This window comes from Elgaria multicarinata, chromosome 11, assembly GCF_023053635.1.
Source record: "Elgaria multicarinata webbii isolate HBS135686 ecotype San Diego chromosome 11, rElgMul1.1.pri, whole genome shotgun sequence".
Taxonomy (NCBI): Eukaryota; Metazoa; Chordata; class Lepidosauria; order Squamata; family Anguidae; genus Elgaria; species Elgaria multicarinata.
The window spans coordinates 7,704,935-7,721,050 of NC_086181.1; the positions used below are offsets into that span (position 1 = coordinate 7,704,935).

The following is a 16,116-nucleotide window of genomic DNA, read 5'->3' on the forward strand; positions in this document are numbered from 1 at the left end:
AAACATGGGCAAGATGGTATGGGAAACGGATTTGAAGATACAAATAGGGCAACAGAGTTGGGAGGGAATATGGAGACAAAGAGTGTTGAGAAGTATGTCAGTGAAGATAAAAGAGAACTACTATAAGATTCTATGGAGGTGGTATCTAACCCCGGTGAGATTAAATAAAATAAATAAGCTGTATTCAGCAAATTGCTGGAGAGGATGTAAAGAAAAAGGAACATATTTACATATGTGGTGGGAATGTGTATTTGTTCAAAAACTCTGGAAAATGCTGTTTAAAGAGATAAATGATATAGTGGGAATGGCGATTGAAGAGACACCTACAGTGGCATTGCTATCATTATATGGAGATTTAAAATGTAATAAAGAAACAAAAGAACTGATAACGAATTTGCTGACTGCAGCAAGGTTGATCATATCTAGGAACTGGAAGGTGCAAGGAGATTATCATGTTGAGGACTGGTATAAAGAGATTTGGGATATTGCTATAAATGATAAATTGACATGTAATATAAAAGTAAGAAGAGGGATAACAAAAACGAATGATTTTGAGGGAATTTGGAATCAGTTCCTAGAATATGTATTATCTAAGGGGAGTAGAAAACCACCTCCAGAAGAATCAATGAGATTTTGGAAACAGGAATAGATCCCGGGGTGAGGGGCGTGCACTTATGTAATGATGTAAAAATATCAAATTAGAAATGTTATAAGGTTATTCAATTTATGTATTATGTTTTTTCTTCTTCTTGTGTTGTTGTGATTACTGTAGTATTGTGTTAGTGTATTGTTAATTAATAAAAATAATAATAAAAAGAAAGAAAGAGAGAAGCACAACAGCTGCCTCCCCATGATTGTAAAACAGAACATGAAGACGGGGAGAAGGGTTCCCAGGGAGAGGAGAAGACTGGGGTGCCAGTCCTATGAACTTTCCAAAGCGCACCAGCATCCTTGAAACCTCTGCTAGACAGGCAAAATCGCCCATCTACCTAAAATGCAGAGAGGCAGGCGTGACCTCTCTGCATTTTAGAGTTTGGGCCTTATGAGTACCCAGGTGCAACCCATAGGATTGTGCCCTTACAGAACCATCTATGTACATGGAGCTTCACAAATACTTGTTCTACAACAGTCCTGAATTACCTGGTGGGCTTGGCATGACTATTTGCTGACCATCCTGGCACAGTGCTGTTACTTTTCATTTTCTTTAAATATCCCTGCAGGTAACACAGACAGTTCCCTAAAGAGCTGAGCGCCTTGCCAACTACCGACATTTTGCTTAGGGCTGACAATAATGCTGACCAAATAATACTGGGGGAGCAAGGAAGAAGATGTGCTCCCAAGAATGCAGGAAGCTTCAAATCAGCACATGCTCCCCTCCAGGCTACCAGCACGCCTTCTTTCTCCAGCAGTAGTCCTAAACCCTGCAAGAACTGCCACTCTTTGGTCTTGGCTTGGGGAAACTGCAGCCAGGCAGCTTAGCTAACGCTGCAGATGCAAGCTAAGCCGAGGGCCAGGTGGGCAAGTGCGGAACAGAGGCAACGGCGGCGGCGGTGGCAGCAAGAGAAGATACAAAGTTGGCCAGAGGCTGTTGGATACTGGTGGCATAAAACCAGTAAATGCTGGGAAGGATGTCCTTCCTTACCCAGGAGTAGGAATGGCCAACTGACAGCCCGTAAGTCACACACACTGCCCTTATGTGTCTGGCTGTCACTACTTCTCCAGGCTGGGTAACGCCTGTGTGGTGCTGCTTCTCACCTGGCAGGTCAGGCATCCCTGTGTGGGAAATGAGAGGCAACCTTAGCTCCTGCTCATTCACTCTGCAATGCAGTGGAGGCTGGTGGCTCCGATGTCAGTTGGGTGGTGAATCTGCTCCGGGTTTCTGTCAGAGCTCTAAAGCAACTATCTGAGGTGTATGGATAGCTCCTTTAGTGTTCTGTCTGGTTCTGACTGAAATTCAGAGCGGATTCTTTGCCCACTGACCTTGGAGCCACCAGCCTCCACTGCTGCAATGGGAGGGGCTTGCACCATCTGGGTGAGAAGTAGCACCTTCGAGGGCCTAGCCAGGGCGAAGCTGGCCAAGCCCTTTCAACATTTGGGATCATTTGTCATTAATAGTTTTGCGGAGGAAGGAATTTTAGCTGTGGTGACCTTAATGTTCATCTCCAGCGTATACTGTTAGTTTTACCCTACCCTGTGCCTGCTTACCCTACCCTGTGCCTGTTTGCCTTCTCTTCCCCTCCTTATTGTTTTACTATGATTTTATTAGATTGTAAGCCTATGCGGCAGAGTCTTGCTATTTACTGTTTTACTCTGTACAGCACCATGTACATTGATGGTGCTATATAAATAAATAAATAAATAAATAAATAATAATAATAATAATAATAATAATAATAATAATAATCTCCAAGTGCTAGAGATAATGCCATTGTTTGTTTGTTTAGGACATTTTATTCCTGCCCATTTCTCTCCGAAGCTTAGGTGAAATTAGATATATTTGTTTAACATGAAGAAAAACAGTACTTCCTCACAGCAGAACAGAGCTGGGACCAAAAATAAGTCCCTTTCACGGAGGTCTGATGGCTGAGTTGGCATTTCTCATTTAAAAAAACATAAGCAAAAAATATCCCTCATGAAAACTTTCACCTCAACCAATATATTTGTCTAAGCTGCCCCACAAATGTATATTTTTACATTTCGATAACGCAAGCCACCATATTTTCTAGTGTGACTTGAAAGTCTAGTTCCAAAGGACTAGAACTTTCACAAATTGAAAGTTCAATATATAGTAGAAAAGGAAGAATGTATGACAATGTACAATTATTAAAATTCTATGCAAAGAAAGGTCAACTTTTCAATTAGAAAAGCTGAATCCTGCAACCTGTATAAATTGCCAGCTCACTTCATAGATGACAGGTGGGATCCTGAACAGGCCCTTTCTGGTTGTTCACAATGAGCGTTTAGGCTCATATCATACATTCTACAAGAGAGGCCTTGGAAGTTATAGAGATGAGGGGGAACAAGGAAGTGAATAGGTGCTGCATTCACATGTCACACTACGCCCCTGTCTTGACGGTGCCGCGAGGCACCTGGCTCCCACACTTGTGTGCCTTCCTGGGATCTGCACAGGAAGGAGCGCGAGTGCAAACTTTCCCCACAGTGCCGAGGGAGGAAAGGAACGAGGGGGCAGGAGCAAGGCAACCAGGAGAGGGATGCCAGGCGCCTGACCCACCTCTCTCTCTGACTGCCCATTCCTTCCCCCTTTTGTTATTATCTGTATCTGCGCAGCTGCACAGATACAGATAATAACAATAAAAAAGGGGGAGGAATAGGCCCCATTCCTCCCCCCCCCCATTTTTAATTTTTAAAGAGGCATGGGACCCGTTCCTCACCTCCTCTTCCCCCCTTTTTATAATTATTTTCCACGGGACAAGGGCTCTCCTGAGCTCTGCCCCCTTCCCTGGCCAGCCCATGGTGACCAATCAGGTGGTGCCATCTTCTGTGACAAGCCTGCGTTGCCAAAAAAGTCGGGGTGAGTGCCTGACTTTTTTTAGCAGCATCATGTAGATGACCTGCCACCACTCTGAATCCACCCAGGGGCAAACCCTTCGTGTAGACATGCCCTAAGCCATGATTTAGTGCAATAAATCAAAATGAGCTGCAAACTTGCCACTTCCTTCTCCTGCCACGATACTGAAAGGAGTTTGGAGACTTTTGCGTTGCTTTACTGCAGTTCGTCATTTTGTCTGGAATAATAAACTGGGGTTAACATTAACTATAGTGACTTTCATAGAATCATAGAATAGTAGAATTGGAAGGGTAAGGCCATCGAGTCCAACCCCCTGCTCAATGCAGGAATCCACTTTAAAGCGTACCTGACAGATGGCTGTCCCGCTGCATCTTGAATGCCTCCAGTGTGGGAGAGCCCACAAACTCCTTATGGAATTGGTTCCATTGTTGTACTGCTCTAACAGTCAGGATTTTTTTCCTGATGTCCAATCAAAATATGGTTTCCTGTAACTTGAGCCCATTATTCCGTGGCCTGCACCCTGGGATGATTGAGAAGAGATCCTGTGTGACAACCTTTCAAGTACTTGAAAAGTGCTATCATGTCTGCCATCAGTTGTCTCTTCTCAAGACCCAATTCTTTCAGTCTCTCCTCATAGGGCTTTGTTTCCAGACCCCTGATCATCCTGGTTGCCTTTCTCTGAACCCCCTCAAGCTTGTCTGCATCATTCTTGAAGTGCAGTGCCCAGAACTAAACACAGTATTCAAGATGAGGTCTAACCAGTGCTGAATAGAGAGGAACCAATACCTTGTGTGATTTGGAAGCTATACTTTTATTGATGCAGCCCAAAATAGCATTTGCTCTTTTTGCAGCAACATCAAACTGTTGGCTCATATTCAGCCTGTGTTCTACAACAATTCCAAGATCCTTCTCGCTTGTAGTGTATCTGAGCCAAATATCCCCCATCTTGTAACTGTGCATTTGGTTTCTTTTTCCTAGGTGTAGAACTTGGCATTTATCCCTATTAAATGTCATTCTGTTGTTTTCAGCCCAGCACTCCAGCCTATCAAGATCACTTTGAAGTTTGTTTCTGTCTTCCAGGGTATTAGCTATCCCACCCAATTTTGTGTCATCTGCAAATTTGATAAGCGTTCCCTGCACCTCCTCGTCCAAATCATTAATAAAAATGTTGATGAGCACTGGGCCCAGGACTGAGTCCTGCAGTACCCCGCTCATCACCTCCCCCCAGGTTTCTGAAGTTGGCTTGTGAAACTAACCATAGTTAGTGTAAACCACAATTCTGCATAAACAGACATCATGGTAAATTGTGGTTAACTAAAAGTGGAAGCAAACACTTCTGAACTCTTCTTGGACGCACAAGAGGGGAGTAGGAGATTATGCAAGTCTGAGGCGCACTGCAGCTCATTCCTGTTTGTGTACATTATGCTTAACCATAGCTTAACACAGTGTGAAAACATGGCCAATGTGAGTACTTTCCCAAAAGACGAAGGGACTGCTAATTTAGGAGACTAATGAATTTGATTAAGTGCTGTCATAACATGAAGTACTGGTTCCTCTCTATTTGGCCCTGGCTAGGCCTCATCTAGAATATTTTATCCAGTTCTGGGCCCCTCAATTCAAGAAGGACGCAGATAAGCTGGAGCATGTTCAGTGGAGGGCAACCAGGATGATCAGGGGTCTGGAAACAAAGCCCTATGAAGAGAGACTGAAAGAACTGGGCATGTTTAGCCTGGAGAAGAGAAGATTGAGGGGAGACATGATAGCACTCTTCAAATACTATGTACATTGATGGTGCTATATAAATAAATAAATAAATAAATAATAATAAATACTTAAAAGGTTGTCACACAGAGGAGGGCCAGGATCTCCTCTCGATCCTCCCAGAGTGCAGGACACGGAATAACGGGCTCAAGTTAAAGGAAGCCAGATTCCAGCTGGACATCAGGAAAAACTTCCTGACTGTTAGAGCAGTGCGACAATGGAATCAGTTACCTAGGGAGGTGGTGGGCTCTCCCACACTAGAGGCCTTAAAGAGGCAGCTGGACAACCATCTGTCAGGGATGCTTTAGGGTGGATTCCTGCATTGAGCAGGGGGTTGGACTCGATGGCCTTGTAGGCCCCTTCCAACTCTGCTATTCTATGATTCTATAATATCTCAAAATGTTTTAGGCATAACAACAGGAAACTGGAGTGGAGGTTGTAAAGAAAATAGGCTTTCTAAAGCGTTTTGTGAAGTTGACCTCTTTAGATTTTTTTTTTGTCCTGAGGGGTGGTACGAGGGATATCTTACCTATAGAGAAAAGCTTGTCGCTTTGCTTTGCTCTGCAGCAAGCAAGCTGCATCTCTGATGTTTGTCAGCTAACGAGAAGTTGATCCAAAGTTGCACATAAATTCATGGAAACTTGGATGCAGCCCATTTGGAAAGGGGAATGAAAGAGAGAATGGCCATACTTTAGAAACCTGGAGGCAGCCAACTGGGCAGGCTTTTGAAGAGAAAAGGGATGGGAAGAGGAGGCTGAAGCAAACCACGAAAAGCCTGAGCATGGGCCAGCTCAGGGCTGGCAAGGGGAAAAAAAAAACCCAAACCCTTTTGTGGCCCAGTTTGCTGGCCACGCATCATCTCCAAAACTTAATTCGTACCAGGATACAGGCCCAGCGCTTATTTTGATTGCCAACACTGAGATATAAAAAAGTCATAGTCTTTGAGCATGAGTAGAATTCTGTTATCTTTCTACTCAAGCAGGGCTTAATTTCAAACAAAACGCTGGCGGGTATTATCTCTGAAAACTATTATCAGTGATAGGAACATGTAGTACAGGACAGAGTGCTTTTCCTTCACTGCTGAATAACACAACCACCCACATACCCTGAATTGGGTTACAGAGCAAGGTTTTTAGGTCACAGGCCAAGGCCAGCCCAAGACATTGTGCTGCCTGAGGCAAAGTCCCCTCCCATTCCATGTACAAAAGCTGACTGGACTGGTAGATGAATCTGTCTTCAACACTGATGATGGTACAACGTTCCCCGCTGCACCTGAAGGGAGCAGGCTATCTTAAGGGACACAGAAGAGGCTGCATGGCACAGATGACTTTCCTCCAACACCATGCTATCACCTCTTAGCATCTGCCGCCTGAGGCAACTGACTCACTTTGCATTATGACAGGGCCAGTCCTGTCACCGGCTATGGATTCCAGGAGGGCTTGCACACAACCCATCTCTCATGGTGAGACAAATAAAGAATTGCTCCCATCTTCTCCTTACGGTGCCTTCTTGAGAGGTGACCACCCCAATACCCACATGGAGGGCAGTAGCAAGGTGTTTGCCTGATGGGAGCTGTACATTCAGTAATTAATGAAAATCAAGTTGTCATTCTACTTTGTAGTAATGGTGGTTAAATGTCTTGGAAGGAGCTTTTTAGATTGCTGGTTTTACAGAGCAACAGAGGCTAGGCTGGGGCTCCACTGCTGCTTGAAACACTGACCTCATATAACAAATCCCCATTGTTGATGCTTTTCATGCCCCTGTGGTTTTGTTCCTCTTTAGAGCAGGAGGAGGTTGAGCTCCACCAGACCAACTTCAGCCCCTGCCTCAGCCACGACAGAAAATGCCTCCAGAAGCAGCAAGCAAGAGCACGCGACCGGATAAATATTAGTGTCAAGATGAGGAACAACGGTAACCTACCTGTCCGGGAGGACACCCGGCCAGTGGTGAGATGTCCTGGCTTCTCTTTAAGGGAGGGGCACCACAAATCCCAGCTTTGCTGTTCCTTAAATCAGAGGATCTAATCAGACAACACGCTAAGCCATGGTTAGGCCACTAACCTTTTTGCAGCAAATGGTTAGTGAGCATGTTTAAACCATGGTTATGTAGCCGCCATAGTTAGGAATGATTCCCATGACATGCTAAGTCATGGTTCACACAACATGCTAAGCCATAACGTTTAGCTCAAAATGCTTAACCACCGTGGTTAGTGTGTCATCTGAACAGAGTCAATGGGTTCCTCACAGCAAAGTTAAGCTAAGTAATATCCCTTTCTGCTGATGGCTTTAAAAAATAAAATAAAAGGCATCACTCAACTTGCTTCAATGCACTTTACTGCCAATCTCCCGACTCCAGTGCACTTCAAATGAAGCCATATTGAAGTTAAGGTTTCCAAGACATATGTAAGTATTTAAGTGCATGATAATGGTTCTGGAGAAACGTACAAATAGTTGCAAAAATGCAAAAGGCAACAAGACACTGCAGAGAGAAAATAGTTCCTTCAGCCAGAATAAGTATTCTACTCTGTATATCTATACCACAAACAGGAAGTCACTGTACCCTCAAGGCCCAATATTCTGCTAGGTTTTCACCACCATACTCCACTGAATGAGACTGTAGGTGAAATTTGAGAAAGGATGTACTTTAGAACGTGATTTAATGGCAGGAGACAGTGTAGCTGATGAAAAACATCCTTCTTAGCTTTCTGCCCTGTTGCAACAGAGCAGCAGGGTTTGGTTTGGATCAGTTCAGCATGACTTTTGTGGCCTACTGAGTCCATATCATATCACAGCCCAACAGGTTAGGAAGAAATCCCTTTTGCCGAGTAAGACAGCAAAACTGTTCACAAAACTCTTCTCATTTGCAGCCCAACTTATCTTTGAGTTGGTTGGAGAGCAGAATATTTTTGTTGCCAAGCAACGATATGTTCCTTCATTTCTATCCTGAGGTGGAATAATAATAATAATAATAATAATAATAATAATAATAATAATAATAATAATATATCTCTAACCCGCCTCTCCAGATGGGGATGGGGATCGAGATGGGGAACAACAAGTATAAAATACATAAAATATTAAAACACAGTATACATTGTAAAAACTTCCTAAAAACATACTAAAAGCATCTTAAAATCAGCTTAGGTTGATATACCAACTACGCCCTTATCTGGACGGAGATAGCCTAGCTACAGTTATCCATGCTCTGATAACCTCTCGTTTGGATTACTGCAATGCATTATACATTGAAAATGGTCCGGAAGCTTCAGCTAGTACAAAACAGGGCAGCCCGTTTACTAACAGGGACTGGCCGGCGAGACCACATCACGCCAGTCCTTTTCCAGCTTCATTGGCTGCCAGTCCAGGTCCAGGCCTGATTCAAAGTGCTGGTATTAACATTTGAAGCCCTAAACAGCTTGGGGCCGGGCTATCTGAAGGAACACCTCCTCCTGTATGTACCTGCCCGGACCCTAAGGTCATCCTCAGGGGTCCTTCTCCACGAGCCCCTGCCAAAGGAAGTGAGGCAGGTGGCTACCAGGAGGAGGGCCTTCTCTGCTGTGGCACCCCAGCTGTGGAATGAGCTCCCTAAGGATGTTCGCTTGGCACCTACATTATTTGCTTTTAGACGCCAGGTGAAGACCTTTTTATTCTCCCAGCATTTTAACAGTCTATAAATAAATTTTAACTTGGTGTTTTAAATTTGTAATTTTGCATTGCTGCTGTTTTTATCTGGTTGAGCTTTTATATTGTATTTTATATTATGGTTTTCTACTGTTGTTTTATACTTTGAATGTTTTTAATTTTTGTGAACCGCCCAGAGAGCTCCGGCTATTGGGCATTATAGAAATATAAGTAATAAATAAATAAAATAAATAAATAAAATCCCACTGGGTATTTTAGGATGAGGTTCAGCTGTGTCCCATTCAAGACAGTACTCTGAAGACCAAGCCATCCCTTCCGACTGGGAGGCTACAAGTAGTAAACTGAAGTGGCGGTGGCGGTGGTGGTGTTTTCTTTCGGTACCTTCACCCCTTCTCCACTTCTTGTCAACATGGACTGACTTTATTTCCTCCTCCTGCTTTGCCAATAGGTCCAGGGCTCATGTCAGAGTGAACTTCAGAGAGCACTGGAGAGATTAGCAGCTTCTCAAACCCGAACTCACGAGGACCTGTACATAATACCCATCCCCAACTGTGACCGAAATGGGAATTTCCACCCCAAGCAGGTAACACTGAAGCATTGGCTCTTTGCGTGGTGCTACATGTTGCATTGTGTTGTACTACGACTTTTTTGAAGTAGTATGACTTTAAAACTTGATTCATTGGCAATGTTTAATTTTCAAATCAAGAGCACATATTGCATACTAATAACTATTAATTAAGTCATAACTACTGTGTTAAATGATTCCAAATATGCAGTCCTTGCTTAAAAACACGAGTGCCTTGCCAGACCAGACCAAGATTCACTGAGTCCAGTCTTTCTTTGCAACAATCCAAACAACCCTATGGGCACTTCCACATATAGACTGAGGCACCCTGTCCCAGCTTTTCCACTTCAGTCAAACTGGAAGCGGAATACCAAATCAGTTTCTGTACCATGTAGCCCTGTAAGCGGTTACCCTGTTCCTAGCCCTAAATGTTGGGGAGAGGGGAATGTGCTGGGAATGTGTTAAGCACTCCCCACCACCACCACCACCAATACATGCACAAACACACTTTCTGCGGTTCCAATCCTGATTGGAGCAACTTCAATTTAGAAAAGAAACAAACGGGAAAGGCAACACAATTTAGAAAGGTAAGAGTTGAAATACTAGAGTTAATTCTTAGGGAGGGAGAGGTTATAGAGCAGGGGTGGGCAGCATGGGGTTCATGGAATGCATGCACCCCCATTTTTTTGCACCCCCCCACCGGGCACTGTTGAATTGCTGCCAAATTTCGGCAGCAAAGATAAAAGGCGATTTTTGCTTTAAAATGAAGTGTGTAGGAGCATACACCTTATTTTAGTGCAAAATCGTGCTCTCCTGGAGCTTCAGGAGTTTGATTTTGCATTAAAACAAGGTACCTGCTTCCCTGCATGCCTTGTTTTAAAGCAAATAATGTGGCATTTATTCTCACTGCTGAATTGCTGCCTGAACTCCCTGAAGTTGACGACTCTTGTCATAGAGAAGGAATCAGCTAGAGCAATCTATATTGGCTATAGCAGAAACACTATCTAGCTGAAATGCTATGGGATAGGTGGCTAAATGAATCTATGCAGGATGTACAGGGATAGCTGTGTGATAGCTTATATACACGCAGGGAGATTGTGCATCTGTTCCACTGTGTTAAAAATGGGATTTTCTGAGCTCCGAAAATGAATGGAAGGTTTAATGAGGAACACATGGGAATGCAGATGCCCCATAAATAATGAGTGAATACAGCATGAGTATTCCACACTAAATTCCCAGTATGGAAGCAGCCTAGGTGATTCATCAGAAATTGGCAAATGGTCCACTGATGGGTCACACCAGGTACCCACCCCTAGTCTATGAAATTGGATGAACATATGAAGCTGCATTTTACTCAGTCAGTCTGACACTGTCTGTTCTGGCAGTGATTCTCCAGTACTCTCACACAGAGGTGTCTTTTAGTCCTAGTACCCAAGGTCCTTTTAGCGAAGATATCAGAGTCAGAAACTGGGATGTTTCTCATTTAAAGTGTGTGTTCTTCTATTGAGCTAAGGCAGAGGTGCCTGGTGGCATTTCCACATTTTTCTTCTTGCCGAAATACAGTGTGTTTTCTCCTACCTGGCGCTCCATCCTCCTTTTGAAATTTTTCCTCCAGAGGGGTCTCTGTGCCCTTCTTGAGGAGTCGTTCAGAGCTGGAGAGGCAATAAGACATTTCTGGAAAGGCAACAAGATATATGTTGCCACAGGGTAAAAAGATTCCCGCCTCTCTGCCCACCAGAACTCCCCTTTTTTATTTCTATGAGGTAACCAAGGTTGCTTTTGCAACCTTGGAAACTAGGCGGCACAATATTTCTGTGGCAGCTGCGTGCATGTGGGGAGAGGGCTTGGATCTCAGAGTCCCCCTCTCAAAGTTCTAGGAGTACCTACAGCTTTGGGGAAGGGGGATAGAAATCTGAAAAATCCTCCTGCCCTGGAACTCTCTCCCAAAAACCATTGGATTGCTCCCTAATTATGGCAATGCTGTATGTCTATAATGCTAATTAAAATATTTTAAAAAGCCCTATCAAAACCACATCTCTTAAAGATGAAATAGTAGTGCTAAGGGCACTGGTGTGGATAGAACATATTAGGATGTATGCATAGGAAATGCACAATATACCCACATAGTGTGGAATATTGCAATTTTGTTTGTAGCTGACAATGATTAGTGCTAGGAGCCCTCTGTCTAGAAACACCCCTCAGAGAACTGGTATAGCTGAGTCAGTGCAGGCTAGTGACTCTGATTTCGGTGGGGCTGGGAATCTACTCTGGGTTTCAGTCAGAACCAACCAGAACTCTAAAGGAGCTATCCAAGGTGCTGTACCCATTTTGGGGGAAGGGTTCAGCATATTGGATAGCTATTTCAGAGTTCTGGTTGGTTCTGACTGAAACCCAGGATTGATTCACAGTCCCACTGAAGCTGGAGTCACCAGTCTCCACTGAGCTCAGCTAAGAGACTGAGAACATTTCTACATGAGGCTTTTATTGCATGCTCATGATTGGCCGCTCACAGAAATTTGCAGGTTCTTTACATGACATCGTCAACCTCCAGGGTGTCTCCCACTCATTTTGATCTTTATCTTGCTTTAAAAAAGATCGTAGATAATGCAGCAAAGAGTATTAATCCCAAATCTCCGCAGTGTGTAATGACAGAATTGTGCTATATAGCAACGCCATCTAGTGGCTGTATAATTAAATGTATAGAACTCACAGACAAATTAAGTCCCAGAATGAAAGCACCTGTCTGCCCATGTAAAGGAGACAGTCTTAATCCTGTGTTAGAATCTGGAAACAAAAGCCCCGGAAAGTTGCAGGACAAAAAGCCTGGTGTGATGGCAGCTTAAGCAAGAAGTATTTATTCATTTATTTATATAGCACCATCAGTGTACATGATGTACACTGTACAGTGTACATCATGTACACTGATGTACACAGTGTACAGAGTAAAACAATAAAATAGCTTTATAGAAGTATAAAGCAATCCCACCTTGAATCTCACTGCAGCTATGAACTCACTTGATAGCCTTAGGTAAGCTTGTGATCTCTCATCAGCAGAGCTATTATAAGGATTACAACAAGATAATTTATGTGATACACATAGAATGCTCTAAATGCTGTTGTTGTCAAGTCCAGACTCTGTGAGAGTTGTGATTTTAAAAGCTGTATAGATAGTACGTGTGTGTGTGTGTGTGTGTGTGTGTGTGAGGGGCTTTCCCCCATCACAGTAATGTAGTGAGTGATTGACTTTTCCCTGCTATATAACCATTAAGACTGAAATCCTATTCCCACTTTCCTAGGAGTAAGCCCCATTGAACTCAATGAGACTTACTTCTGAGTAGATATGCATAGCATTGTGTTGCAAAAGTAAAGGAAACCTCTCATGCTTTGCAACTGGCAGCTGTCTTGGATGTGCCATAGGTAAGAACTACCACTTTTTTTAAAAAAAAAAAATCTTTTGGCTCCTGTTCTTTTAATAAGAGACTCAGATGCAGAGTTTAACAGGTGAAAAGATGGTGTTGGGAAGAGTTTCACCTACTCTTTATTTGTGTGTTAGGATGCAATTGTTGGAATAGAGGCTGGACTGGAGCAGTGAACCTGGGTGAGAATGTTTTGCCTCAGGAATGTGGCACCAGGGAAAAAACGGCCCATATCATCCAACTTTCTTTTGAATTGTTTGGAGAATCTTTCTTCTACAGATGTTCAAGGAAGACCATTACAGGATAAGTTTTGACCTGCAAGGGAAAAAACTTGTTCTGCCTCACAAGCTGAACCTATTAAACAAGACTGTGGCCATTTCTACACCTGCATTTTTCCAGGGATCATCCCAAGATCATCCCTGTGCATGCAAATGACACACAGGGACGATCCCCCCATTTTCTTGGGATAATCCTTAGGTGTAGAAAGGGCCTATGTATTCATTCTTAAAACAGGATCCTTCCATTTCAAGAACTGAAATAAAATGTGACAAAAATATGTAATTCATTAGAATTTCGGAATACAAATTTGTTTTTCAAAACATCTCCACATTTTATCCTCATAATTCAATGTTGCAGGATATATTTTTTAAAAAAGCAAACAACCAAACACTGAAATCCTAAATTCTGTTGTTGAATTTTAAGTCCCTCATGCTAAGCATTTATTTGCCAGATTTAATGCTCTTCATTCAAAGTCTCAACATCCAAAGCATGCATAACAAAGATGTTAGAAGTGTATATATTTGACATCTTGTAAGCTAGCAGAATTTGCCTGAGATCCTTTCTGCTCAAATGGACACAGTGGATCGATGCATTTGCTGTTCCAGTAATGAATTCTCACTCTGCCTTTCTTCTTCAGTGTCACCCAGCATTGGATGGGCAACGAGGGAAATGTTGGTGTGTGGATCGGAAAACTGGGGTGAAATTGCCAGGAAGTCTGGAGCTGAAGGGAGAGTTGGATTGCCATCAACCTGCGGAAGGAGTGCAGGAGTGACTGGACCGATGCTAAGTGGACAACAAAGCTTTCCTTGAGGAACTGCCAGGGAAACTAATGGTGCTGTGTGAGCAGATGGAACACAAATGGGGAATGTTACCACAATACTTTTTTTTTCATGAGGGGAGTGATAATGGCAGTAGCATCTGCCCTCCCCCCCGCCCCATAACTGCATTAATTCAAGCATGATGTGACTTAGTCAACCCACATCTTTTTGGGTGTTTAATTGGATAGCTATTTGCAACCATGGCTCATTCTTCACAGACTCTGGAAATTACATTCCATTTGAATGACCACCGATGACAAAAAAAAAGAAAAAGACCTACAAGCTTTAAAAAGTACAGTGATGGGTCTTGTGAGAGTTTCCCCAGGTAGGCTTACTTTTGCTTTCGGCACAAACCGCTGGAGAATTGTTTCTTCTTCAAGGGTTTCTGCTGAGAAAAGGAAAAGAGGAATGGATGACAGAGAGACTTTTCTCCACCTTTTGGGGGGCTCCCCCCAAAAACAAACTGACTAAAAGGTGCCTGGACCTTTTCCCATCCTAGTGTTCCCTAATTCTTTGGGGGAAAGGGGGAAGTTAAATTGGGCGTGGGGGTGAGGTGGGACAGAATCAGGCTTATTGGGAAGGCTTCGTTTTTCAGCCAGGACTCACTAAAACAACAACCCAGGGGCTTGTTTTCAATGCCATGGCTCAGTCCTCGAATAGGCAAAGCAATAATAAAGAACAGAGCGATTTTGAATGTGTGAAAAGTGCACCTTTCAAACCAAAAGAGCAAATACAATCTGCTCTCACCCCCACATCTCTAGATTATAATGCAGACAACAAATGTGGAGCTTCCAAGCAGGGTTAAATGCTCCCTTTTCTTTGTTTTCATTTAAGGAATTAATTGTGGTTATCAGGTCATATTAAAAAGCAGATATAGGACTGCATAAGCAGGAAAGTCCAGATCATAAAATAAGAGCACTATAAATAACCTTCTGGAACATCAATCCTTAATCCTTCATTTAAAAAAGCAGTAAAGAAAACAAATTATTATAATCTGCCTGACATTCTGTTGCCCTCTGAGCAATGGGAACCTGTCACCTTACTTTGGAAACAATTTGGCACCCTCGGGATCCCAGCATTCATGAAAAAAAGAAAAGCAAGTTTTGAGTACTTCTGGTTGCGTAGATATTTTTTAAAACTGTGTAAGCAGTAAAGCTGAGCAAGATTTCGATGGGCAGCAGAGGGTGGGGGGTGGCCCTGTGCCCCTTCCCATCACCCACAAAATGAAAGACATGAGAAAAGTCAGTATATGCAAAAATGGCCTAATCGGTTTAATTTATATATGTAGCAGGATTTTGCTTTGTCCCTCCACTTCTCTAGGTGCAAAGTGCATTCAGTTCTGATGATAAAGAACAGCATAAGGACAGTAGTAGTTCCAAGTCAAAATCCGAACGGGCAGACTAGGGGGCTTCTGCCTAGCCTTAGACTCCACTGTCCAGCACTGGTGGAAAGCAGCTGCCCCCCGCCTGCCATTTCGAGAATTTCTATGCATTCTAGTTATAGGAGCATAACAGGTAGTGCCACCAGGCAGTCTTTGCAGTGTGAGAATGACTTGTTCCCGTTAGCAAGTGGACCAGATCCCATTTCGGGGAGTAGGTAGCTCTTTATCAGATACAGCTGTTCCAGTGACCGGCTCCAGATCAGGGCTTCCCTAAAAGTTTCCATACACGATCAGCAAAACCATATGATGTAGCTTTTGCTGGTCTGCATCTCTTCAGTCTAGGTGGAGGAATGACATTTGAAACGGTATCCCATACAAAAACTTTCAGCATGTAGAAAAGTAAAAAAAACCTCAGCTAAACCTTCTTCCCGAAATGACAGTACTTTAAATGGGTATTTTTTTTAAAAAAAAGTAATTACTATTGTTATGATATTACAAAAGTTGTACAAAGAACAACAAAAGCATAATGAAAGAAAGTATTTGAACAAAAGAAATGGGAACAAAGAATAAATGGGAACGGAACAAACAGAAGAAAAGAATTGTAATAATTTATAACGTGACGGGGGTTGCACCTTAACTTGGTTATTCTTGTTCCCAAAAAATCTCTAAACAAGGACCATCTCTGAAGAAAGCTGTCAACCTTATATCTAACAGAGCAATTCTATT

General features: G+C 43.0%; 1 protein-coding gene across 1 annotated transcript in view; it reads left to right on the forward strand.

Annotated features, from left to right (window-relative positions):
- IGFBP4 (insulin like growth factor binding protein 4) overlaps nucleotides 1-15,849 on the forward strand; it is a 47,349-nt gene extending 31,500 nt beyond the window's left edge. The window contains exons 2-4 of the mRNA XM_063138811.1: nucleotides 7,073-7,236; nucleotides 9,380-9,514; nucleotides 13,829-15,849. Of these exons, the coding sequence (XP_062994881.1) occupies nucleotides 7,073-7,236; nucleotides 9,380-9,514; nucleotides 13,829-13,963 (434 nt within the window). The 3' untranslated portion in view covers nucleotides 13,964-15,849. The remainder of the gene's footprint in view (nucleotides 1-7,072; nucleotides 7,237-9,379; nucleotides 9,515-13,828) is intronic.
- The last annotated feature ends 267 nt before the right edge of the window (nucleotides 15,850-16,116 follow it).